General features: G+C 55.5%; 10 protein-coding genes across 10 annotated transcripts; 5 read left to right on the top strand and 5 right to left on the bottom strand.

Moving 5' to 3' along the window:
* Positions 1–340: 340 nt before the first annotated feature.
* M409DRAFT_37781 (uncharacterized protein) lies at positions 341–1610 on the top strand (the record flags this gene model as incomplete). The annotated part of the gene is made up of 4 exons (XM_033810795.1): positions 341–487; positions 741–1169; positions 1242–1418; positions 1473–1610. The coding sequence occupies 4 exons, from the start codon at positions 341–343 to the stop codon at positions 1608–1610; spliced, it is 891 nt and encodes a 296-aa protein (XP_033661172.1).
* Positions 1611–1789: 179 nt separating this feature from the next.
* On the bottom strand, positions 1790–3367 carry M409DRAFT_70617 (uncharacterized protein; the record flags this gene model as incomplete). The annotated part of the gene is made up of 2 exons (XM_033818820.1): positions 1790–1959; positions 2044–3367. The coding sequence occupies 2 exons, from the start codon at positions 3365–3367 to the stop codon at positions 1790–1792; spliced, it is 1494 nt and encodes a 497-aa protein (XP_033661171.1).
* Positions 3368–4773: 1406 nt separating this feature from the next.
* M409DRAFT_29370 (uncharacterized protein) lies at positions 4774–7398 on the top strand (the record flags this gene model as incomplete). Its single annotated transcript, XM_033809434.1, has 1 exon — positions 4774–7398. One exon carries the CDS (start codon positions 4774–4776, stop codon positions 7396–7398), a length of 2625 nt encoding a protein of 874 aa, XP_033661170.1.
* A 726-nt stretch (positions 7399–8124) lies between these two features.
* On the bottom strand, positions 8125–11001 carry M409DRAFT_70615 (uncharacterized protein; the record flags this gene model as incomplete). The annotated part of the gene is made up of 1 exon (XM_033818819.1): positions 8125–11001. One exon carries the CDS (start codon positions 10999–11001, stop codon positions 8125–8127), a length of 2877 nt encoding a protein of 958 aa, XP_033661169.1.
* A 2282-nt stretch (positions 11002–13283) lies between these two features.
* M409DRAFT_29368 (uncharacterized protein) lies at positions 13284–14539 on the top strand (the record flags this gene model as incomplete). Its single annotated transcript, XM_033809433.1, has 2 exons — positions 13284–13323; positions 13383–14539. 2 exons carry the CDS (start codon positions 13284–13286, stop codon positions 14537–14539), a joined length of 1197 nt encoding a protein of 398 aa, XP_033661168.1.
* Positions 14540–14739: 200 nt separating this feature from the next.
* M409DRAFT_70614 (uncharacterized protein) lies at positions 14740–16489 on the bottom strand (the record flags this gene model as incomplete). The annotated part of the gene is made up of 3 exons (XM_033818818.1): positions 14740–14774; positions 14908–16022; positions 16479–16489. 3 exons carry the CDS (start codon positions 16487–16489, stop codon positions 14740–14742), a joined length of 1161 nt encoding a protein of 386 aa, XP_033661167.1.
* A 1511-nt stretch (positions 16490–18000) lies between these two features.
* Positions 18001–19179, bottom strand: M409DRAFT_29366 (uncharacterized protein; the record flags this gene model as incomplete). Its single annotated transcript, XM_033809432.1, has 1 exon — positions 18001–19179. The coding sequence occupies one exon, from the start codon at positions 19177–19179 to the stop codon at positions 18001–18003; it is 1179 nt and encodes a 392-aa protein (XP_033661166.1).
* Positions 19180–19919: 740 nt separating this feature from the next.
* M409DRAFT_70612 (uncharacterized protein) lies at positions 19920–20915 on the bottom strand (the record flags this gene model as incomplete). The annotated part of the gene is made up of 1 exon (XM_033818817.1): positions 19920–20915. One exon carries the CDS (start codon positions 20913–20915, stop codon positions 19920–19922), a length of 996 nt encoding a protein of 331 aa, XP_033661165.1.
* A 979-nt stretch (positions 20916–21894) lies between these two features.
* Positions 21895–22830, top strand: M409DRAFT_37792 (uncharacterized protein; the record flags this gene model as incomplete). Its single annotated transcript, XM_033810797.1, has 1 exon — positions 21895–22830. One exon carries the CDS (start codon positions 21895–21897, stop codon positions 22828–22830), a length of 936 nt encoding a protein of 311 aa, XP_033661164.1.
* Positions 22831–23367: 537 nt separating this feature from the next.
* On the top strand, positions 23368–24996 carry M409DRAFT_60175 (uncharacterized protein; the record flags this gene model as incomplete). The annotated part of the gene is made up of 1 exon (XM_033814383.1): positions 23368–24996. One exon carries the CDS (start codon positions 23368–23370, stop codon positions 24994–24996), a length of 1629 nt encoding a protein of 542 aa, XP_033661163.1.
* Between the last annotated feature and the right edge of the window lie 92 nt (positions 24997–25088).

The following is a 25088-nucleotide window of genomic DNA, read 5'->3' as shown; positions in this document are numbered from 1 at the left end:
AGTATAGGTATTGTGACATTACGCTGGTACAGCCGGGCAGTTTGCTCATGGCAAACACTCGTCACAGGCGACATGAGACAAATACCTTTCAGCTGCTAGACAGCGCAACTTAGATATGATTACATGTGCCAATGTATACAAATTATTCACGAGCCGCCTACTATTCACCTGCTCTCTCCTCCTCCGAAGCCCAGCCTGGCATCTATATAAACTTCGCCCACCCATGTCCACAAAGCCACGCCCTTCAAAACTTTCTCCACACATCACCTCGACCCGAAAAGCACTCCATCGACTCACAACTTTCCTTCTACACCACTACTGCTGCTGCTGCATACCGACCATGGCGGACGTCGTCACCAAAGTCGAAGTTCCGGGACTGAAGAAGACGGCGAGTGGGAAAGTGCGCGAGATTTTCGAGATTGATGAGAAGACGCTGCTTTTTGTTGCGACGGATCGGATCTCGGCTTATGATGTTGTGCTGGAGAATGTGAGTATCTGGAAGAAGACAGTATTGTGAGGAAAGGATGAGAAAGAGCAGGGCGCATTGATGTGAGAAGAATCCTCGAGGCGCATTGGCGATATGCGAGTTGCGGTTGCGCCAATGCCTGGAAGCTGGCATCGAGAGGTTGTCCAGTGGCGATCCACAACCGAACACCAATGCCTCCGAAAGAAAGACTCCATCCAAACCCACACGAACCAGACTCGATGAAAAGAAACACCAGCTAACACCTCTCTCCCAGGGTATTCCCTCCAAAGGCGCCATCCTAACCCAACTCTCCGCCTTCTGGTTCACCCTCATCGCCACGCACCTCCCAAACCTTAAAACCCACCTCCTCAGCACAACCCTCCCCGCCTCCCTCCCCCAAACCCTCACACCGCGGAGCATGCTCGTCCGCCGCATCCCCGTCATCCCCCTCGAGTCCATCGTCCGCGGCTACATCACCGGGTCGGCGTGGGCGGAGTGCAAGAAGCACGGCACCGTGCATGGCATGCGCATGCCGGAGGGGTTGAGGGAGAGTGAGAGGCTGGAGAAGCCGATTTGGACGCCGAGCACGAAGGCGGAGCAGGGGGAGCATGATGAGAATATTTCGAGGGCGAGGGCCGTGGAGTTGGTCGGGGAGGGGGTGGCGGGGAAGGTGGAGGAGGCGAGTTTGAGGATCTATGAGATTGTGAGTGAAGTTCTTGTTCTTTTCTTCTGGGTTGGTGATGGGGGTTTGTTGGGCTAATTTGTTTGTGTATAGGCGAGAGACTACGCCGAAGAACGCGGGATCATCATCGCCGACACCAAGTTCGAGTTTGGCTGGGACGAAGCTGCCCAGGAGGTCGTGCTCATCGACGAGGTGCTCACGCCGGATAGCTCGCGGTTCTGGCCGAAGGAGAAGTATGAGGTCGGCAAGTCGCAGCGCAGCTACGACAAGGTGAGTTGCCCCTTTCTTTTGTTGGCAGTGGTCGTGCTGACTAGATGTTCGTAGCAATACCTCCGCGACTGGCTTACGAGTTCCGGGCTGAAGGGTAAGGACGGTGTCAAGATGCCGGAGGAGGTCGTGCAGGAGACGGCGAGCAAGTATCGGGAGGCGTATGAGATGTTGACAGGGAAGAAGTGGGCTTGAGCGATGAGTGCTGCTTTGAGGAGGTCGTTCTGATGGAACATGGAACCGCCGGTTGGAGGTCTACTCTTCCGGCAAGCACTCACATAGACGAGAACACAAAAGACCATACTCTGCAAAGACACGGCATAGATGAGAAGAATGGAATCAATCAGGAAACAAATCTGCTTAGTTCGTTCTTCCTACAACTTCGACTGCCTCGCCCCAAACCACGACTTCCAGCTCCAACTGGGCCTCGGAGGAAGAAACCGCTCCAACTCGACCGTATTCAAGTACGAGAGATCCCCTCTGACTTTCCCCAGATCCGTCACGCCGCACAGCCGCATCGCGGTTTCGAGTTCGTCTTGCAGAACTAACACACCATCAATCAGCACATATCACCCACACGCAGTTCGAAAGTGAGATAGGTAAGGGGTTTGGATATGACAGGACTTACGCAACGCAGCATGTTCCACCCCTTCCTTGCCATACATAACGCTACACTGGAACGGTCTGCCGACACCGACGCCCCTCGCGCCGAGACAGACGGCTTGGAGGATATCGCTGCCTCTGCGCACGCCCCCGTCGACGAAAACTTCCATGCGGTCGAAGACTTCCGGACAATCTCGGCGGAGTTCTAATAAAATCCCCACCGTCCCTGGCGCGCCGTCCAGCGCCCTCCCACCGTGGTTACTCACCACGATACCCGCGCATCCGAGCTCGAGGGCGAGTTTGGCGTCCACGGCGGATTGGACGCCTTTGATAACGAGGGGTTTGGTGGTGTGTCGGCGCAGCCAGGGGATATCACTCCAGGAGAGTTTCCAGTCGATGAAATTCCCCGTCGTACGGGCGAGCCCCGCGCCTTTCTTGTCCGCGCCGGAGACTTGGCCGTCGGAGGAGGTGTAGACTTGCTCGGAGACGACGAGGCGTTCGTCCGCTTCGCGCTTGGATACGACGGCGAGGTCGACGGTGACGAAGATGGCTTTGATGTTCGCGAAGGCCTCGAGGCGGGACAGGAGGGCTTCGGTTTTGGAGCGGGTGCGGTCGACGTACAGCTGGAAGAAGTAGGGGTATGTTGGCGGGACGCTCGTCAGGATCTCCTCGGCGGAGAAGGACGCCGTGGTGCTCATGCAGTGCACGATTCCTGCGTTTGCGGCGCCGGAACCCAGTGCCATCTCGCCTTCTGGACCGGCGGTTTTGGCGATGCCCATCGGGCAGATGAAGACGGGCATGCTGACTTCGGCGCCGAGCATGGTGGCTTTGGTGTTGATGGCGGAGACATCGCGCATGATGCGGGGGCGGAAGAGGATCTTGGACCACCAGGATTTGTTGAGGTTCAGGGAGATGAGATCGTTGGAGGCGGCCCAGGTGTACGCCCAGGCCTTTTGGGAGCCGAAGCGGCCGAAGGCTTCTTCGAAGTCGTGCAGGTTGATGAGGGTCGAGAGGGGAGGTTTTTCGTTCATGTTCGAGATGTTTTGAGGGGAAGGGGAGGATTTGTCTTGTGAGCTCTCGCGCCAGGCGTCGTCGATGGTGGATTCATCCAGGGCGCCTTTCTTTTCTTCTGTGGAGAGTTCGTTTTCGATTAGGTCGGCGGCGTGGAAGTCGTTGTAGGCTGATGAGCCGTCTCGGCCGGCCCATTTGTGGATTATGTGTGCGCCGCCTGGGTGGTTGGGGGCGAATTTGGTGAGGTCGTAGACTTTGCCGTTGACGACGATCCAGCAGTCTGATGGGGAGGAATGTTGTATTACGACTGAGACGGGGATTCTGCCTGTGGATGTCATTATAGCGGATGAAGCCAATGGCTGTAGCGAAGCTGTTAGTTGACTGTCAATGTCCTTCTACAAATCGTATACGAAAGAAACAGATTAAAACAGCACAGTAATCCAACCCAGAGAGACGTCAAGTATAAGCGTCAACAAGCAGCAAGCGATTGGCTTTTGAAGTACGTGCCCGCCATGTTTTATCCTCGTCTCGCGGCATTGACTCCGCATGCTGATATTCCGCTCTGGCGAAAGGTTATTTGTGATAGCCGAAAGGTGGGAGGAGTGGGAGATGGATGGGGGCGTTTGGCGGGAGTGGTGAGCACAGGCCGGCGTTGTTCCTGGAATGATTTTTGGGGGCCGGGGGCTGAAGACTTTCACTTCACGTCTTGTTCCTTGTCAATGCTCTTCAGCGATGCTCTTGTTAGAACTCTCCGATAAGCCCCTCGCTTGATTGTTTGTCAGATCCTGCCAGTGTCCTTCAGACGGTCGGGCATAGAGAGCTTTACGCCACTCGAACGAGGTAGATGGATGGTGGAAGTCCAGGTTACCATCCTCTGCACTCTCTCGGCCTCTGCCACTGCTCCCAGTTGTCGCCATGACAGAAAATAAGCATGTTGTCGCTGCTCTTATGGGCGTGTATCTCATCGCAAGAAGCCGTCGATAACATGCCACGTTGGATCGAGCCAGGCAGGCCACCTTGAAGAAGAATCCACCTCCGCAAGAGAATGTCCTTGGCGAATAGATCAAGCCGACGATGATGTGGGAAAGAGGGGTACCAGAAGGAGTAGGAAGGAGAAGAGATAGTACCAACAGTCGCGATGGGTATAGGCTGAGGTCTGTGAGGAGGCTATCAAGAGCATGCAGAAAGCCAGGACGTGGCCGGCCTTGACACCCCTGGCCCCGCAGAAGCAGAAGCAGCCGGCACGTTTGAAGGGGGAAACGAGCAGAGAATGATACGAAAAGGTAGGATGCTGCGAATGAGGCAGAGAAGAGGCGTTAGATTCCTGCGGTTAGGGGGTCAGGATCGATACATTATTGCCTATGGCGGATCCGCCAATGAAGTGAGTATAACAGTGTTCTCCAGCGCCTGGAACTTCTAGAAGCCAGATGATTTGCATGTGATGTAGGGGCATGTAGGCTGCCGACGGGAAGCAGCAGCAGAAGAGGCGTGGGAAGTGCCGTCCGCCAGCTTTGGATGTGCCTTCCCGCGCTGCGACATGCTTCTGCGTCCGACGTCCTACCACCTCCACCTCCATCGACAACACCGACACCACCAACGCCGCCGCCTGTTCAACCACCTTCGACCTCCCGCTCTTCACTGCGCCCTCGTTCATGTGAGTATTCACTTGTGATTGCGGTCGCTTTTTGTCCGATTTTCCTCACTTCACTTCACCCTGTCCGCCGCTTCTTGCGCCTTCTCGCCCATGCCACCACGCCGCAGAGCCAACCCGAGCGCAGCCAAGCTGCCGGCCAGTCGTCTCCCTCTCGGCACTCACCTGCCAGGCGACGACCGTCCAACGTCTCGCAACACTGACCGCAGCGCTTCTTCCCCTCGTGCCACCTCCGACACCGATACAGCCACCCACATCGACATCAAGAACCACCCTGCCTACAAGCCTGTCGACACTCCCGTCGACACTCCATCCGACATGTCCAGCTCCGACCTCTCTGAGGCCAGCCAGCCTGCTCACTCCATGGCCGAGGCCAAGTTGCGTCGCCAGCAAGAGCGCATCCAGAACGCTGAGGCCGCCCTTACTGCTCCACTCCATCTCGATCGCCGCGAGCCGTCACGTGGCAAGAACAAGCAGGGCTGGAAGCCGCTGGACATCGAGTGGGACACCGTCAACCGCGCTAAGAACGAAGGCGGCATTCCTGTTCAGACTCGCACCAACACTATCTACGGCCCAGCCTTCTCTCGCGAGACGTCTCTTTCGCGCTCACTTTCCAGCATCTCCCAGCAGACTACCACAACCGATCCCGAACGCCATGATTCCCTCGTCGATAACGCCGGCTTCCAGACCTATCATGGCCGCCGCGGACGAAAGCATGCAGATGACCTAGGAGCCACCGAAGACACCAAACCAGAAGAGCGCCAGGCCACTGTCGAGGGCAGCTTCGACAAGCGCGAGATGTACAAGGTCTTCGGTCTCGAGCTTCCTAACATCGACTTCATTTCCAGCAACTGTGGCTTTAAAGACGGCCAGCTGCAGTTCGTCCAGCATCCCAACGGCGACGTCTCTGCTCACATGTGGTCGCACCACCGATACATGTGGGAGAACATTGGCAACTTCTCCAACATTCGCAAGAGGATCGAGGGCCAGCTTGCTTCCGATCGCCTGAAGGGCGAGACTGGCTGGCAGACGCTGCAGAGGAACACCCTGGCTTACTTTCGTGTCATTGCGAAACAACGTGAGCAGACTACTCAGGGCAACGATTTTGGCCAGGTGGAGATTCAGCAGATTCTTGAGCAACCACCAGACAGTATGAAGCCACCGGAAGCGTCTCGTCCAGCTTCACCCACTACGTCAACGACCAGTCGGCAGACTTTGGTTCCCAAACCACCTCTTTTCAACCCGGGTCAACCGCAGGCCACGACTACGAACAAGGCTACAATTCCTTCTGCACAAGCGCCTCCAAAAGCGCCTGCGACTGCTGGTGTCGGCAGAGGCTTCCCTTTCTTGTCCGATGATCGAGTGACTGCGAAAGAAGACCCATTCAACGGCTCAGGCATCTTCCTTCAGGCCACGAAGCCGGCTGTTCCAACCGCAAAGGCTGTTCCCACTCCTCAGCCACCAAAATCTATCACCACCGGCAGCTCTTCCTCAAACCCATTCCTTCCCAGCGACTCTGCTACGACCTCGACCGCATCTTCTCGCGCACCAACCGTTCGCCCGTCTCGGGATGTTCCTCCGGCATGCTCGGTTTTGCCTGGATTGCCACAGCTTAATGTTGCGAAGCTGGGTGTGATCAACATAGGCCATCAGGTCGAGCACAGGCAGGCATCGGTCAGTAGCGCGGGCACTCCAACTCGTAAACCAACCCCATTGTCATCCCGCGAGGCAATGCGTGATCAGTTGTGGAAGGTCAGCGAGTTTGCGCAGCAACGTACCAACAGTCAGGCCAACATTCGGACTGTCCTTCATGACCCGTTCCAGGCTCAGTCTGTTCAGAGCGATGATACCCGAGCGGAGCCATTCCCAGACTTTGATGGACGCAGCGAGAGCGAAAGCACGCAATGCTACATCCCGCGTCGATACACGAAGCCTTCATTACCAACCTACCGCACCTGGAGAGACACCCAACCTGCCCTCAACGGCACAAAGCCAATTCCTCTTATCCGACCAGAGGAGAACTTGGCTGATAGTGTGCCTGACACCGATGCTCGTAGTAGTCGAGTCACCTCTTTCGAGTCGTCCGGTGCAACATTCGTCATAGATGAGCCAGCAGCGAGCACCCCTCCTGCCAGCAAGAAGAGCTACGACGAAGAGTTGAAGGATTGGTGGACTTCTGGAAACAAGTTTGCTCGTCAAGAAGACTTGTACCAACGCATCAAAGCCCACGAGGTTGGCAAAGCTTCAGCTCGTGTTTCGAGGTACACAACCACCACGCCATCGACTCGTCCACGTCCTATTGGTGCTCCTGGATCAAGCCGCTACTCTTCATCTACCACTGCATCTCCACAAAAGACCGACGCACCCTTCAACAGAACTATCACTCGCGTGCTCATCCCCGTCTACGAGAATCTTGCTTCATACGTCCAAGGCCCCATCGAGCAGCGTCGCGACTACTGGAGCAACTGGTCTAAACCACCGGAATGGTGCATTGATCGTTCTCCAAACGGCAACAACTCCTTCTTCGACGACGGATGGGGCCAGCCGCCGGCGAGAGTTGGTAGAGATCCAAGATACAGAGCTTTGCCGGGTGAGTTGCGATTCGGCGGGTTCAGTCCGGGTTCGATGGGCGGGAGTCCCAGGGGAAATGTGTTGAGTGGGATTCCGGGTATGAGGGCTGGTATGGGATTTGGTGGTGGCGGTGTTGGCCGGTATTGAGGATCAGATGATGTGGCGTGAAGTTGTGCATATGAGGAGTTTGGGATTTCTTCAAGGAGTTTGAGGAGTGGATTGATCGGTGGATGATATGAGGTTTCTATGATACCCTGAGAGACAACAGCACGGCGATGGTACATACCGTGGGAGACACTTGGCGAAAGTCTGTGCCTAAGTTCCCTGCGATGAGATGAATGAAAAAGAAAAGCTACCGTTGGAGTTTTTTGGAAGTCTCGATTTCTCGTGCTGGTGGTGTTCTTTTCTTTTGCATTGTGTTTCTTCACGCCGTGAATACATTACTGCATTGACTTTCCTTTTTCCATTTTCCATTTTTGCTTTCCACCCTTTCGACCATCCATCCATGCACTCCCTCAGAAGAACCAACAGAAGTATCCATTGTTCTTTTCATCGTCGTGTGGCGCGTGGTCGAACTGCTGCTGTGTATACATCTCCTCCTTCCTCTTCGCTCTTCCGATCTTCCCTTGCAGCGAGTCATCGTCCTGCAAAAACTAAAACAAAACAATATTTACAACAGCCATGGTATGCTGCGAAGAAGAAGAAAACAAAACACAAAATGTTGGAGTTGAATCGAAAGTAGGCGTGAGCATCACAGTCATTCGTTCGTTCGCTTCGTGTGTGTCCCGTCGGCTCATGCAGACTCTTGAAGAAACTCCCAGTGGCTCTACCCCCTAAATCTCTTCCTTCCAGAATGCTCATCCTCCACCAAGCTCACGACGAGCCACCGCCATTCCCACCCACCCTCGACCCATTCGCCAACACAACCGTATAACTCCTCAAATCGCACGCGAACCCATTCCCCAGACTGACATTCGTCGCGTTGACGGTCTGACCCTCGTTGTCGTCGCCTTGCCGGAAGTAGTCTTGTAAGTTCTCTTGCGCCGTGGCGGCGGAGTTGAAGTCGCCGGCGGCTTGGAAGACGTAGAGGACGGCGATGCGGGCGAAGTCGAGGGCGACCGGGGTGGAGATTATGCTTGTGGTGGAGGTGGAGGTTGGTGCGGATGAGGAGGAGGTTGAGGATGGGGAGCCATCGGCGTAGACGATGCCGATGCTGGATGTGGCGGTGGGGGATGGGGAGGTTTGCTGGCGTTCGTCGAGGGTCGGGGTAGGGGTTCGCGGGATGAGGACGTCGATGTAAGAGCGTCTGCCGCGGCGGCGGTGTTTGGACGAGGCGCCGTTGAAGGTGACGAGGGCGTTTTGCGAGGTGCAGCTCATGTCGGAGCTGGAGAAGAGGCCGAGGAGTTGTTGACCGTCGAGAGGGATGCTGAAGTTGGCGTTGGAGCCTGAGAGCAGACGAGGAATGGCGTCGCCGACGGTGGCGTTGTTGGCGGAGCCGATGGAGGCGGTTGTGCAGCTCTGTTGCTCGTAGTTGGAGCACGTCAGGCCGGTGTAGCCGTTGATGCAGAGGCATTCGCAGAAGCCGTTGTTGCTGAGGATGTTGGTGCCTCCGTTCTCGCATGTTAGCTTCTTCTCGCATGCAGTCGCCGTGTTCGCTTTGTGGTCACTGTTCTGCTTGGGTACCACGACTAGCATGATCGGTACAATGACAGCGGCAGCTACTAGCAAGACCAGCAGCAGAAGTAGTAGGAGGAACAACCACAACGGCATCCCGCAACACTTGCGCCTGGGCTTCTCCTTCTCCCCAGCGTCACTATCACTGGGAAGAGCCGAATGCCTCAGCCGTGAAGACCATCGCGACATGTCTCCGCGAGAAGCATGCGGTGTCTGATTGTGGGGAGCTGGGAATGAGTTGAGAATGTCGGAGACACTGCCAGAACGCCTCTTCTCACCGGGCTCTGCACCGTCCAGCCAATTTGCCATGCCCATTCGACTTGCCGTCTTGCCGCGATCGAGATTGGACGCCAGCTTTGTAGCGCGTCTGATCAGATCTGGCAGACTAGTCAACGACCCTCTTGCCTCTGCATCGCGCACAGCATCAACGTTCAACCGTGGAGGTCGCTTTCTGCCGGCGCGCTCGGACAAGCCAGGTGTCGGGGCTTTCAACTCCTCAGCGTCCTTAGCACTGATGGCGCCGCCCTTCTCAAGGCTTTCGAGAATCGACTTGACACGTTCATCGTTGTCTGGTGCAAGGGGAGAGCGTGCGCGTGATCGTGTTGGGTGCAACTCATTTGCGATGGATGAACCCAGCAACTCCCTCGACCTCTTCTTCTTGACTTCCCTTTCGGACTCGTCAGAAGATGAAGGGTCAAGGAGGCCAGTTCCCGATCTGAGAATCTCCTCAGGCGTTCGACTCCCAGCGCCTTCTCGTGTTGGCTCAGACTTGTGCATGTATTCAGTAGCAGCCGCAACGGCTGCAGCGTTGCGAGCTTGCTGTTCATCATCATGCCGATCGTCTGCTGAGGCTCCTGAGGTGGTAGGATCGTCTCGTACTGGACTACGCCCGTTCGTGATATCGACCATCGTGGGTTGCGCCCTTCTCTCCTGCTGGCTTGGTAGACTTGCAAGGCCCTGCTCTCCGCTCACTTTGCGCATCCTGTCTCCACTCTTGACTGTCGTCAACGTTGGTTTGCTCTTCTTGCCCACACTTGCTTGCCTCACGAGCACCTCAGGACTGGGCTGTCCTCGCGGTATATCTCTATCTGCGAGCTTGTCCAGTCGTCGACCTGTAGCAGCCTCTATGGAAGAATCGTCATCGAAGTCTTCGGGTACGGAAGACTGATCGCCAGTGCTTGGCCGTGCTGCACCATTGTCGATGTAGAACTGTGGTATCCCAATCGGTATCGCATTGCTGCTGGCAAACGAATTCTTGCTATCATGCCCACCGGTCTGCGCGCTGCCTGTTCTTGCAGTCCTCGTACTACCTCGCATGCTGTCTGTCTCTTCCACAATCGGATGTACGGGTCCAGATGCGGGATAGTACGATGGTGGACCTTTTCTTGCCGAAGGCGGTGGGCCGAGTGGTGGTCGTCGATTTGCTTGGCCGTAGACTGCTTGTTGAGGTATCTGAGGTGGTGCATATTGTGGGATAGCAGACTGAGGATCGATTGGCCCTCTTGACTGCGGTAGTGGACGATTCGGCGGAGGATAATCGGGTGGAGCGTAATCATATCCATCACCATTCCATTGGCCTGAGCCATGATGTGGCATTGGTGGAGGAGCATGGTACTGGCGGTTTGCAGCTGCTACATGAGGACTACTTCGAGGTTGGTCGCGGACAGGTTGTCGATGATCAGGTCTTTGCGGCGATTCATCAGGTCGTTGCGGTCGTTGAGGCGGTCGTCGTGGGCTGTTGCGAGGTGAAGGTGTATGCGCCTGGACTGGTAGAGGCCATTGATCGTACTGCCCATACTCGTCCACATATCCACTGCCGTCGTAAAGATGCTGCGACGCATCCCACGCAGATTGGTCCGGGTAGTATTGTTCCTGCGCTCTTCTCGGACTTGGCCCAGCGGCCGGATGATACTGGTCTGGTCTCATCTGCGGGGGACTTCGCATGGGATCTTGGGCAGCGTGTTCGGGGCGTGGTATGCGACTTTGGTGGTTCGTTCGCGGAGGAGGCGGGGGCTGCTCGGTGTAGTAGTCCGGTATGGGACTGTCGCCATAGTCGTCGTAGTATTGGCGGCTCATGGGGACTCGCCGGGGGGTGGTTGTTGGTCAAACGAGGGTCGGTGGGTCGGAGTAACGAAGGTCACGGCGTGCGTCTGCAGGCCAGGATGGCGTTTTCGTGGAGTACGACTCCCCAGCGTCGCTTACTCACGGGGATGCAGGTGTCCGTCGAGGTTCCTGCGGCGATCCAGTCGAAGTGGGCGGGTGCGCGGCAGTGTTCGCTGAACCTGCGTGCGATGCTGTGCGAGGCGACCGGCTGCTGTGTCGCCGGTGATGTATGTCCCGCAAGGCAATCTCGTCGTTGATGTTCTTGCGCCAACGCTGCTGGGCGCAGGAGCGGAAGGATATTCGTGTGTGAAACGAGGGTGGTACAGGCGCAAACGAGTGGCTATAGAGGCCTGTCGATAGGTGAGCTCTTACGACAATGCCGCCGCCGCGATCGTCGTCGAAGCAGAGCGCGAGCGAGCGAGCCCGCGCCCGCGGTGATAACAAGAAACGTACGGTTCGTGTGTGCCGCGATGTCAGATCATACGGGCACTCCAACGGCCAGTGGTGACGTGAAGTGGGATAGTGGGATATTATTAGGCGTCGGCCGTTGGACAGGCCAGGGGCGGATTGGGCGATGGGCCAGCAGCGTTTTGCTCGCCCAACGCAGAAGTCTCGCCCTGTGACTGCTTTGTTGATAAGGCCGGTTTGCAGAGGAATCGAAACCTGCGGAAACGCGCATCAAACAAGGTCAGAGTCAAGTCAAACAGCGCTGGCCGTGTCGTGTATGCAGTCGAGGAGGGACGAGGGGTGGTGATCGGCAGGCCAGCAGCGACAACAAGAACGACAGTAGAAGGTAGGTAGTGTGTGAGTGAATGAAGACGATGAGGTGAGGTCGCTGCAAAATCTTCACTCTCTCTTCCTCCCATCCACGTCTCAAACAACGTCGCTTGGCCCGGCCAGTGCACTTTTCTGATGGTGTTTGAGGACTCCAAGATTGCCTTCAGCCTTCGCAGCACGCTTCAACCCTGCATAGCGTGTGCTCTCCACCCAACTCGTGCAGCGGAGGGGTCGGATCGCAGCACGACGGCCTCGCTACCCGCGAATCACTGCCCCTGCCCAATCTCATACCACGCCCAGCGCGTCTCACGTTGATGCACGCGATGACGGCCGATGGGAATTGATGAAAAAGGCGAGATGAACGACAGCTGCGCGACCGACGGCCAGCCTGCGCCGCGACCAGGGCTCTCCCAACGCTCTGGCGGGATTTCGAAGTTTGCGCAGAGAAGGACTCTGTTCGAATGCGTGGCACTGGCTTCCTCGATTGCCGGCTCGGTATAGCAGTGATGGTATTGCTGGGGTTCCCTCGGAAGCAGACGTCCGTCGACGTGGAAGATGAAGAAGCCGATGCTGTGACACTCTCGGCAACGTGAGGCAAAGCGAAAACAGCCCTCCCAAAAGGCCCAGCTGCCCGTGTGTGCAAATCCGTCCGTCCGCTGTGTCGCCGTGGCAGTTGTGCGAGTCGTGGAAATCACGTTGTCGTTGTCGTCGTTGGTCACACCAGAGGAAACAAAAAATTGAACAATATACCACTACCCAGTCCCAACCCCCTTCAATGACCTAATCCATCATGAACCGACCGCAATGTTTATCAGACGCTCGCGCGCGCCCTGGCACGCGTCTGCCCCATTGAATTATTGATCACTGCTCTGGGTCTTTGAATGCTATCGACCTGGACGAACCCAATCTGAAACCTTGTGCAGCGACTTGTGTGGTTTTGGTCGAAAGCGTGTACGACGGATTTTCCTACAGCTCACATTTTTGCTGCGCATTCGGCAGTCGCCAGCAGGAGCAGGATGCCGGACGCCGGATTGAGCCATGAGGTGATGAGAGGTATTTGTATTCATTCTTTTTGTTTCGCGCTCTTTCGCAACTTTAAAGAAGAGCGTCAGCTTGGGTCTATACCTCTCTCCTTCAGTCGCAAAAGTGAAAGATATATCATCAACATGTGTCAAAAGTGCCTCCAAAACATGGTCTACCACTCCCTAGACCTAGCCTGGTCGAGACTTCTCGAATCCGTCAAACACACGGCTCGACTTCCCGCCCTACGCTCCCCATACTCCGACCATGGCAGCAGCGAGAGCGTCTTCGAAAACCTGGCAGTGCTGGAAAGAAGCGCTTGCTGAGTGGGAGTCGCCCCAATCTCAACATCTCCAAGACTTGCCGCTATAGCCATGCATCATCTACCAGTCTGAGCATCGAATGACCTGGCTACAAGACTGCGATGAGCATACCTTCACCCGCAACAAATAGCAAGTATGGATGAAGACCACTCGGATAAGGAGAACCTCGCGCCTCGTGAGTCTGCCTCCTGCAAAAGTGAGATCTTGTGAATTCAACTCACAACCCCCTCAAAGCCACCACCGATGTCCCCTACCCAGCTCCACCCCTCCCCCTCAACTCCAAAGGAAACATCTTCAAGAAACAACTCGCCATCGACACGCACTATGAACATCACGCATCTCCCGCCAAAACTTCCTCAAACCTCGCCCGCAAACGCCAGAAATTGGGAGCGTTGAGCAACACTCCCCCACGGCCTTCGTATGCCTCACAGATGAGCAAGATCTTCGCGGGGAGGACTGCCACGAAGAATGAAGTCCCCACGCCGCCGGGGATTCCGGAGGATGCGATGAAGGTGTTTAATCACTTCAAGCAAGCGCTGCGATGCGAGTCGAGTAGGGAGGAGATTGGTTCACGAGAGCAGGGGAAAGACGACGACGACGGAACTTCAGATTCCTCAAGCGCCTCAGACGCGCACAGCAGCTCAGGCGAGACAGCTGACTACAAAAACCACCTACGCACCGGATCAGGACAATCCACCATCCCCCTCCTCCAACAAGATCCTCCCACCAGAGCCGTCGACTCAGACCCCTTCGCCGGCCCCTCCCCGTCCTCGCACAACAGCCTCTCCTCCATCTCCGAAACCACTCTCGCCGAGCTCAAAGCAGCCACAGCTCGCTCCTGGCCCTCTTCGCCCCTCCCAACCAACGCCCTCGAACGCGCGATTCATGCGTCCTTCCCTCCGACACCCTCACGAGAGGAGAGGCGCAGGACACTGAATATAGATTTGAGGAATACGCCGCCTCCGCCTCCACCGCCGTGTGTTGAGGCTGAGCCGAAATCGGCGTCATCGTCAACGGAGTCCTGGACGGGCGATGAGCTCTTCTTCCCTCGGCTCCAGACCCAAAACCAAAACCAGCAGACATCCCCAATCTCCGTCTGCGTACCCTCACCAGCCAGAACAACCGCGCCCTCGCCCTCGCCGACATCCCCCCTCGCGTCTCCCTGGGCGCCCTCGTCGACCACCACCCCCAACTCAACCTCCCGACCCTCGGTGCGGTTCTTCTCGCCCCTCCGCGCGATCCGTCCGAAGAATCGCTTCCACGTCCCCGTCGTGAGGAGTCCGATGGGCCAGGGCGTGCCGTTGTGTATGGAGGACCATCCGGAGAGTGGAGGGAGTGATGCTGATGATGAGGATGAGGATGGGGCCAGTGGGAGGGAGGTGAGCGATTGAACGACTTGTGATGTCGACGAGGGAATCACTTTGATGGGTGGTGATGCTTGAGTGGTTCGCGTATTGCTACGCAGAAGGGTTTGGTCTGGACAGGATAGGAGGTGATTTTGGATATCCGAGAAAAAGGTACATGTACTTTGGCGAGTCGAGATTGCTGGGTATCATCTCACTTACTCGCACTCTCGCCCTTCTCCTCTATCTCATTTTTCCATCCGCACCCTCTTCCTCCTCGACTCTACTCCTCCAAGGCGCCAGCTCTGGCATACTCGGATCACTCCCCTGACTCGGATGCGTCTCGAAACTGCTCCTGCCCTTGGACAACTCCCCTTCACTCTCCCGTGACCGCACGCGTCTAGCTGCCAACACACTCTCCGCCAGATACACGGCTTCTGGTGGCATGATCTCTGATTGAACTTCCACCACCGTCTCCGTCTTCACTGATCTTGACCGCCCGTGCTTGCCGAACAGGGCCTCCATGCTTGGTCGTACTGTGGGAGATCCGCCGCTCGCTGCTTGTCTGTTTGCTTCGATGGTGGTGGTTGTGCCGAATGCGAAGTCGGGTCGCCAGTTGCTGTCGGTGTTGAAAGTGTCCAGCGCCGTGATGTCGCCGAGCATTTCGTCGGATCCAAAGATGAGTGCTCGGCGGGTGAGGCAGTACAACAATACGTCCAGCCACCCGTTGCTCGTGATCATGGCGCCTGCAACGCAGAGTTCCTCGAACGACACGTTCTGGCCCGCCATACTCCGTAAGCGTGCGACCACGAGCGGTAGGGTGCACACCACGTAGATGATCGGATAGGCGACTATGAGTTTGGCGGCGCGGGAAGCGGGTGTCGATGATTTCTTGCTTAGGATAAGAAGGATGATAGTGTAGATGACCAATGTTCCGAACTCGCTGATGATCACCCAGAAGTAGTGCAGCCACAATCTTTCGTTAATGTAGGCCGCGTTGATCCAGCACCAGGATCCCGCGCGAGTGTAGAAGTCGGCCGGGTGCATGGCGATTCCGATGAGAGCTGCCAAGTAAACAAAGGTCCATAGGAGGGCTATGGTGATCAGGAACATTGGCCGTGAGAGTCGATACGAGCAGACAATGTCGGCAAAGGAGTGGACGGCGATGGCGAAAGTGAAGACTCCTGAAGCGAGGTCTCCCGTACTGACGAACCAGCCTTGTGCCCAGCAAGTGGCCGTACCGGCCGTGATGCTATTGGTGGTTATCCATTCGGCATTGAGAGCAAATGCCACTGATTGTTGAATGTCCGCGAGGACCAGATTGAAGATGAGGATGATGAATTGATTGGCGTGAGCATGCTGAGGATGATTCGTACGCCGTCGGTGGCCTAGGACCAGAAGACGGTACGAGAGATGAAGGAACAGTGCCGATGAGGTGACCAGCGAGAGAAGAGCTAGAATAGTTACTGCTGTCAGGCCATGATGCAATCCGTTTGGTAAAGGCGCCAACGTCGACGGTTTGTTAACGGTGCTATCCGGCGAGTGGATGAAGGAGTCCACCATCGTGATGGCATTGGTCTCTCTCCCAGGATGGTAGTGACGTTGGTACAGAGGGTACCTAGGAGAGAGGGTCTTATGAGGCTGAGAATCTTGCGTGTGGATAGCAGGCCTTTCGACGCGGAGGCAAAGCGGGTCGTCCTAAGGCAGAGTGCCTAACCGTGCAGAGGCACCGCTCTCCTCGACCGCTGTTCATGCCGGTTGGCTGACCCGATGTTACGTGCGAAAGAATTCGGAACGGTAGTCAAGAGTCCGTTGTCGAAAAGCCAGAGCGTCCATGAGAGAGGCGAATCCAGAGCGTTGGGTCTCAGATGGTCTGAATATAGGAGAGGCAGCCGCCGCCCAAACGCTGCAGTCCATCCAAGGCATGTAGAAGATGGTAGGAGCTCGATACGATGACCTACCGACATTCTGTCGAAAAGTTACGCACCATGCCGACATGTGAACCTACTGCACCTCCATCGTGATCTCACCACAGCGGTAGGGAAGCCGCAATAGGAGCATCATCCTGTCAGCTGCACCAAATTCTGTTGGGCAATGGGGCTGTGGCGCGGCGTTGATGTCGGCACTGCACTCGCGAGTCGTGGAGGGCGAACATGTTGCGATGGTGGTTTTGGTATGCGAATGTGGTGGTGCAGACTGAGTTTGAAGTCGCGTGAAGGATGCAAGCCGTCAATCCTGACCTCGTCGGACCTGGCGCCTTCCCTCAATCAGCATAGCGTGAAGTTTGAGGGAAAACTTCGGCAGTTGGGAGTCAACCTTCCTTGACTTCTTCCTCCTTCCTCTTGCCTTCTCGAACAAATCAACCTTTCTCGTTGCAGGCCCTCGAAACCGAGAGGTCGGAACTGAACCCGACAGTCATGCCACTCAACCATGTGCATTCTCGTCCCTCTATGGCCGTATCACGCTAAACTCGCCATTTCAGTGCTTCCGCCCCCAATCCATGAACGTATGAGCAACAGTTCAAGTTCGACGCAGCGAATGGCAGCGAAGCGAAGTAAAGAGAAGAGAAGCTCAGACCTCACATTCCCGTACATGTGCTAGATCAAGCTCACCAGGGCCGCATACGAGACCGAAAACTCAAGCTCGTACCAACAGAATGTTCGACACGACTTCTTACTTTTTACCCTATCTCTTCTGTTCTCGCTGGTACCAGATGCCTGTATCACATTGGCCTCATTGACGAGTCACATACTTCGACGCGATACTGTAAATGAGAATCATACACGGCCTGCTCGCCCTTGCCCTGCTTCTTCCCAATCTAGTTCTCGAAGATTCAAACCCGAGAAGCACCCCCCTGTGGAAGACTTCTCAACACCAGGACGCTTTGGGGGATCAGTCACCCTGGACACTCTGCACGCGGATCGTCGTCCCGATCATAGACGGAACCTTTCCGAAGAGGACGATGTCGCGCTTATTGATCAGGTTTGGGTCTGGACTGCAGGTCACGGACACCGAAGCATGGATGCAGGGGTTCTTGGATTTGGACATCTGCTAGGAGAGAGTAGATCAACATGGCAGGAAATCGATGTCGTTTCTATGGTGAGTGTAGTCGCCCGTCCGCTTGGGGATGGGACTTCGACCAACAATGCCTTCACAAGACCTGTCAACATGCGCTCAACAATGAGGCTGCCTAGCAAGTCGACTATCTTGCCGGATCTCCGCATTGCACCTTTTATTGTCTGTCAGGGGCAGGTCAACGTTCATGTGAGAGAACACGGCCACAGCAGCAAGACTTGGCGAACGCAAGCTTCGAAAGAAAGTACTCAAAGGCAACTTAACAGTCCCATCAAACGGACGAAAGACGACGTATCTAAGCGGTACCCATCTCTACCACCCGCTCATGCACCAGCTCAACTCAGACAAGAAACACGCAAAGCAATGCAACCTTCCACCGCCCGGTCTACCTCACCAATGCCATACTCCCCCACCCAACCCACTCACTCCTCCACTCACTTGCTCCAATGGCTCCCAACAACCTCCCTCACATCCTCCACAATGCCCCTCGGATCCTCCAAACAAGCAAAATGCCCTGCATAATCCCTCTCCTTATACCACACGAGATTCCCCGTCCTCGCCACCGCTTTTCGCGAATTCGGAGAGGTGTCGTAGAACATACTCGTGTAACCCAGCGGACACTTGATCGTGTTCTCCACGCGCGTGCAGTACTCCGCGAACTGATCGTGGCGAATGTTCTCGTAGTAGGGCAGAGAGGCCGTCATAATGCAGCGAGTAAAGTAGTACAGAGATACCGTGGCAAGAATATGGTCAAACCAAGCCGGGGAGGAAGAGACGGATGGCGAGGCCGCTTCGTGATACTTCTCGCCAACGAAAGCCATGATCCCTATCGGGTTGTCCATGAGCATCCAGCCGAGGGTCTGCGGACGAGTGCGCATGAGGACTGCATATCCGATGTGGTTCGTTCGCCAGTCGACGGCTTTGGCGGCGACTTTGGATTCGCGGTCGACGGGCTCGACGCCTTCGGGGAGAGCGCCAGGGCAGAAGTTCAGATGGACGGTGCGGCAAGAATCAGAGTACTTAGCGCCCAGCTCGCGAGCGACGAACTGACCCCAGTCGCCCGCCTGCACACAATACTTATCATACCCAAGCCGACCCATAAGCTTATGAAACAGACGAGCCGTATCCTTCATAGTCCACCCGCGCCTCTGCGGAGCCGAAGACCAGCAAAAACCGGGCAAAGAAGGAACCACACAATGAAAAGCCGGCTTATCCTTCTCGCCCTCGGCCAACGAATCCACGACCTCGCTAAACTCATAGAAACTCCCAGGCCAGCCATGCACCAGCAGCAGCGGAATCGCATCCGGGTTCTGGGAGGGCCGGTGCACGAAGTGGACTTGCATCTCCTCGATGTGCGTTAGCTGGTGCGTGCCCATGCGTTTCATCCGGTTGAGGGCGTCGTCGAGTGAGAATTTGTGCAGCCAGTGGTTGTACAGGGATGTGGCCCAGTTGGTCGGCATGCCGTATTCGTTGCCGGAGCCCGGGACGATGTCGCTGGTTGGGATCCGGGCATCTTTGAGGGTGGCTTGGAGGCGGTGGATGTCTGCGCTTGGGAAGCCGACGTTGAAGGGGAGGATGGCGGAGACGGCTGTTTTGGAGCGGGTGTGAGACATGGTGATGGCGGTGAGGAGGTGAAAAGAGGGAGGGAGAGATGTGTGTATTTGACACAATGAAGAGTCAGAGAAAGGTAGAGGTGAGGTCCAAAGAAGCTCAATGGCAGCTCGAAAAAAAGAACTCGGTGTGTTCAGGTCGCGAAGCTCCTGTCGACATTGCAGTAGTGTGGAGTTTAAAGCTCCTGACAAAGGAGGAGATAGGGAGGAGTGCATGCGTGCGGCTGTCATCGAGAATGCCTATTTCTGTTTTGAGGCTGTAGTCTTGCTATAAGCGAATCTGTATATCTCTCGTTGGAACATTCTCATCGACGACAGGCTACTGTTGACGGAGTGGCGACTACTGGCAGTCTTGCACGTCGAGGTTTATGGGTGCTCAAAGAACGGCAGCTGGAGAGCCATACGCATTGTTCAGGGAATCGACATGATGAAGCCGAATGTGGAAGTTGCGGAATCCTCTTCAGGGGACGAGCGGTTCCCCTGAGTGGAGAGAAGTAGAGAAGCAGTTGGAAAGGAGGAGGGGCTCATCGTTTACGTGTAGTCTCACGGTAGAGGCTACTACATATTTGGACAAGCCCCGATCTGAGGCAGCTGAGACTAATAAGAGCGAAAACAACATTGCCAACCTGTCGCGTCGAGCAGTTCATCAATTTCTCTGCGACTCTTCGACCTCACACTGCAGCCCAACATACTGGTACTAAAACATCACGACACATCCCCCTTCGAAACGGTCTCAGCTACCCTCATCCTTCCACACCATCAACATCCAACTTCAACAACCGAACAGCATTCCCATACGCAAACCCATCAAGCTCCTCCTGACTCTCAAAAACCTCTTTCTCAGCAAGCTCCTCTAAAAACTTCAAACCCCTCTCGCTGGCATTAAAAGGCGTATCAATACTAAACAACACCCTCTCCTTCTTCGTCACCTGCAGCAACATCTCCAAAACCCTCACACTGAACATCCCACTCGAAGTCACCCAGATATTCCGATCCCACACATCCGAGAACTTGCCGACGTCGCCTTTGCTGAAGAACCGCGAGCCGTCGAGCCGGTCGATCATCATGGGGATCAGCTCGCCCATGTGGCCGATTATGATCTTCAGACGAGGGAATTGTTTGAACAACCCGGCTGCGAAGAGCTGGATGATGTGCAGTCCCACGTCTTCGTGCCAGCCCCAGCATCCGGTTGCGATTCCCGTGGAGACGACGGTAGGCCATGGGCCTGCGAATCGAGTCTTGAGGCTTTCGGCGCTTGGTGGTGAAGGGTGGGTGTAGATGGGTACGTCGAGCTCCTGCGCGGCTTCGAAGACGGGCCAGAAGCGCTTCTCGTGGTAATGCGTTCCATCGGCGAGGTTGTTGTCGACCATGGCGCCGACGAATCCGTGTTCCCGAACTGTTCTCTTCAATTCTGCAGCGGCTTCCTCTGGCCTCTCCATCGGCAATGCAGCGAATCCGGCGAATCTTCCAGGATGCCTAGCGATGTGAGCAGCAAGCTCGTCGTTTCCTGCACGACAGCCTGATGGATTGATACTGGCCATGCCTGGCAGAGAGGAGATGACCTGAAGACGGACATTACCCCCATCGAGGTCTGAGATCCGTCTACTATCAAAGTCTCGCAGCGCCTCTCGAACGGCGGGCCATGTCTTCCAGACATTGTTGTAGAAGTCAATCTCGTCGCCAATGGCGGGAAGTGTGGCATGTTCTTCCAAGGTCACGGCGAAAGGTGGTGGTCGCATGCTGATATTCGGCGCATTGGCCGGTAAAAGTGGTATGCGGTATCCTTAAAGCAGGGGAACACACCGATATCTGGATTCAGGAGGTCTATTATATGTCGCTTTGCTCTGGTCTTACTTGGAGCAGTCGGCCTGCGATTGCTCCATCTCGGATCCGAGGCATCCTGATTGGGGCATCGGTGAACATTCAGGTTACTACTCTGGTAAGACTCCAGTCTTCCTGAGATTTGTGCGATCTTTGCCCACTGCTTTCAGAGCCCTAGTTGGCAGCGGACAGGCTATTAGATGTCGCAACTTCTTCCTTTCCGGTCGATGCTAACAGAAGAATATACTCGTCCTTACATCCTGGTTACATTATGAGCGGGCGGTCCTCGTTCAGCAGCTGATCAAAGGATGCAATCGCCCTTATGATCCCTGGATGAAACGAACATCATGTCCTACTGTATACAGTAGCCTCGATGCTCCACCGTCCAGTAGCCCAGTGAATGGAGGTCCTGGTGCAAAGGATCATCTTATCACCGCTCTGAGGCATGGGGACAAGTACTAGGTCCGAGGTGATTGAGCGGCATGTTCTCGTCACACTCAAGGCCACACAGGCATAAGGAGAGATGAAGGCGACAAAGTCCGTTCAGAAGGAAAGTCGACCGCTCCCACAATTTCGGCCCCCAAAATCTGGAGGCTCCACAACGCGCACGGACCTGGAATGTCTCAGATCTGGACGTTGGAAGATCTTTCCTTGATCAATAACAAACTCAAAGTATCGTTCAGAAAGAAAGCCTTGGTAGTTTCATCGCCTTTGGACTTTGCTGCCAACACTAGCAGTAACTTGTTTTGTCCGTCTGACGGACACGGACACGGAGTCACGAGTGAGTCAGCGTCGTGAGCGAATTCCGCAGATAGGATAAAAGAGACCAGGAAAAGCCGTCCGTACCTTCAAGAAACTCCAGATTCTAGACAACAGTACAAACCGTCTTTGTTGATCATGGGCGACCACATCCTCCAGAGCGGCAACTTCGAAGTTAGCGGAGGCCACACGCTCCACTGGCAACTATGGGGCAAGAAGGACGGAATACCCGTAGTCTGCTTGCACGGCGGACCAGGCGCTGGTTTTCAAGATTCTCACAAATCCGTCTTCGACCCTGAGCGACATACAGTGCTCCTATTCGACCAGCGAGGATGTGGGAAGAGCAAACCGTACGGCTCCACGAAAGAGAACACCACGCCCAACCTGGTGGCCGACACCTGCAAACTGATGGACCATGTCGGTTTCGAGACCGCACACATCGCCGGCGGGTCTTGGGGGTCTGCGCTATCCCTCATCTTCGCCATCGCGCACCCGGAACGGACGCGAAGTCTTCTGATATGGAGCGTCTTCCTCATCCGTCCGTTCGAAAATGCCTGGGTCAACGAGGGAGGCCCAAGAAATCTTTTCCCGGACGAGTGGAAGCGGTTCATCTCGAACGTGCCCGCGGATGTTCCCAAGGACAGCGACTCGATCATGCGGTTTTACCAAGAGAAGATCTTTTCGGACGACGAAGAGATCGCGTCGAAATACGCCTTGGAATGGACGCTCTGGGAGGAATGCCTCATCACCATCACGTACAACCCTGACACCCTCGAGGCCGAAGTGCGTGAAGACCCCAACGCCGTCTCGATCGCCCGACTGGAGCTATATTACTTCTTGAATGGGTGCTTCGTGCCGGAGAATCATATCTTGAACAGCATTTCCAAGATCCAACATATTCGGTGTCAGGTCGTGCAGGGACGCTTCGATATGTGCACGCCTGCTGTTAGTGCGCATGATCTCCGCGATGCGTATGGGGACAAGTTGTCGTTGAAGGTGGTTAATTCTGGGCATTTGCGATCGGATCCGGAGATGGCACCCGCACTTCAGCGAGCAGCGAGCAGTTTTGAGTGAGGGAATTGATTGAACGACGCAGGTTGAAGGACTGGATCTCTCCCTTTGAGGGCGGGACCAGACGATAGAGACAGCTTTGACACGGCAATGCAGCTTCAGCAACGATACGGCTTCAACGGTCAGGACAAGACAACGAAATCTAGTATGGCCTTACTAAAAGTAAAACACATCAATGCATCGACAAGACGACAAAATGGAGAATGAAGTCGTCCAGTCTCCTTTTTGGCCCCCAATCCATCTCCAAAGCTCCACAAAATGCTCGGGCCAATGACGTCTCCTCAAAGATGAGATCAGATCTCCACGAGATGGGATCTCTCCGATCGATCCCTCACCAACGTCAACGGTCTTCTGCCCCTCTCGCAGGACATGGCCGCCCGCAATCATGACGACGGCAGGCATGACCAGCCTCAATGGCCTACAGGTTTGATGTATTCCTTCTATTTCCCACCCTTTCATCCCTCTCCACATCGTTCTATCTTGCAGTCTCGCATCGTCTACAGATCCCACTACAGCACTTCCTCTAAGTGGTCGTCGAAAATGCCCCCCAAAAAACACGCCCGCACCGCCTCCCACGACGCCGACCCAGCCCTCTCCCACCCGTCCACCAAACGCGCCAAAGAAATCGACGCCGATCCACCTTACCACCGCCTTACATCCCTTCTCGAATCAACCGCCTCGTCCTCCAAAGAACCCAAGAATGTCCTGCACTGGTTCCGCAGCAAAGACATCCGGATGCAGGATAATCGCGGGCTATATGCGGCGTCGAGGAAAGCGTTGGAGGGGAAGGGGAAGGGGAGTCTATTGGGATTGTATGTGCATTCGCCCAAAGATCTGGAGTGGCATGGGGCGAGCCCCGCGCGGGTGGATTTTATGCTGGAGAGTTTACGACTGTTGAAAGAGGAATTGGAAAGTAAAAACATCCCGCTCGCGATCGTGACGGCGGAGGAGAGAAAGGATGTGGTTCCCACCGTGCTGGAGTTCGTGAGGAAGTGGGATGTCAGTCATGTGTTTGCGGATATGGAGTATGAAGTTGATGAATTGAGACGGGATATTTCTGTGGCGGAGAAGGCGAAGGAGGCGGGTTGGGGGTTTGAGGTACTGCATGATCAGACGGTTGTGCAGCCTGGGACGCTAAGGACGGGGAATGGAGGGCCGCATAAGGTGTTTACGCCGTATCATAAGGATTGGTTGGGGGAGACGAGGGAGAAGTCTGAGTTGTTGGAGCTGGTGCCAGAGCCGGAGGGGAATGGGGAGGAGGCGAGGGGGGAGTTTAAGGAGTTGTTTGGTGGTGAGATACCCTCATTACCATCAAGCAAGACCTTCGCCTCCGACGAGGAACGTTCCCGCCTGAGGAAACTGTGGCCGGCGGGCCACGCAGCCGGCCTGCAACGATGCGAGGACTTCCTCCAAAACAAAGTCTCCTCCTACGCAACGCACCGCTCCGAACCCGCCAAGGACAACTCCTCGCGCTTGTCGCCCTACTTCGCCACGGGCACGCTCTCCGTCCGCGAAGCACTCCACGCCGCGAGGAAACACAACGCCGGGAAACATTTCCACGAGGGGGATAAAGGGATCGATTCCTGGGTGCGGGAGATTGTCTTTCGGGAGTTTTACAGACATACGCTCGTCTCGCTGCCGCATGATAGTATGAACTTGCCGCATAACCTCAAATTCGACTTTGTGGAATGGGAGGAGGATGAGGAGGGGTGGAGGAAGTGGTGTGAAGGACGGACCGGGGTGCCGTTTGTGGATGCGGGCATGAGGCAGTTGAATTGCGAGAAGTGGATGCATAATCGGTGTCGGATGAATGTTTCCAGTTATCTGAGTGGGAACTTGTTGATTGACTATCGGAAGGGTGAAAGGTACTTCGCGGAAAACCTGATCGACTTCGATCTTTCGAACAACACACAAGGCTGGGAACCTAGCTATACGATTTTTAATCCCGTCGTGCAGGCGGAGAAGTGCGATAAGGAGGGGGAGTTTATCCGGAAATGGGTTCCTGAGTTGGCCGGGTTGAAGGGGAAGGAGGTTTTTGATCCCTTTCATCGGTTGGGGAGGGAAGAGTTTGAGGAGTTGGGGTATCCGGAGCCGCATGTGGATTTTAGGGAGAGTAGTCTGAGGGCGAAGGAGAGGTATAAGAGGGATTTGGCGGAGGCGGATCCTTGAGTGGATGGGAGGGGGTGGGTGAGAGAGGGGATGTTTTAGCTGGTCGATATCAATTGGCTTGGTTTGCTCTTGCATTGGCAGCGAATATGTGA

The sequence above is a fragment of the Zasmidium cellare genome, assembly GCF_010093935.1.
Source record: "Zasmidium cellare ATCC 36951 unplaced genomic scaffold M409scaffold_50, whole genome shotgun sequence".
Taxonomy (NCBI): Eukaryota; Fungi; Ascomycota; class Dothideomycetes; order Mycosphaerellales; family Mycosphaerellaceae; genus Zasmidium; species Zasmidium cellare.
This window is presented reverse-complemented; position numbering and strand designations above follow the sequence as displayed.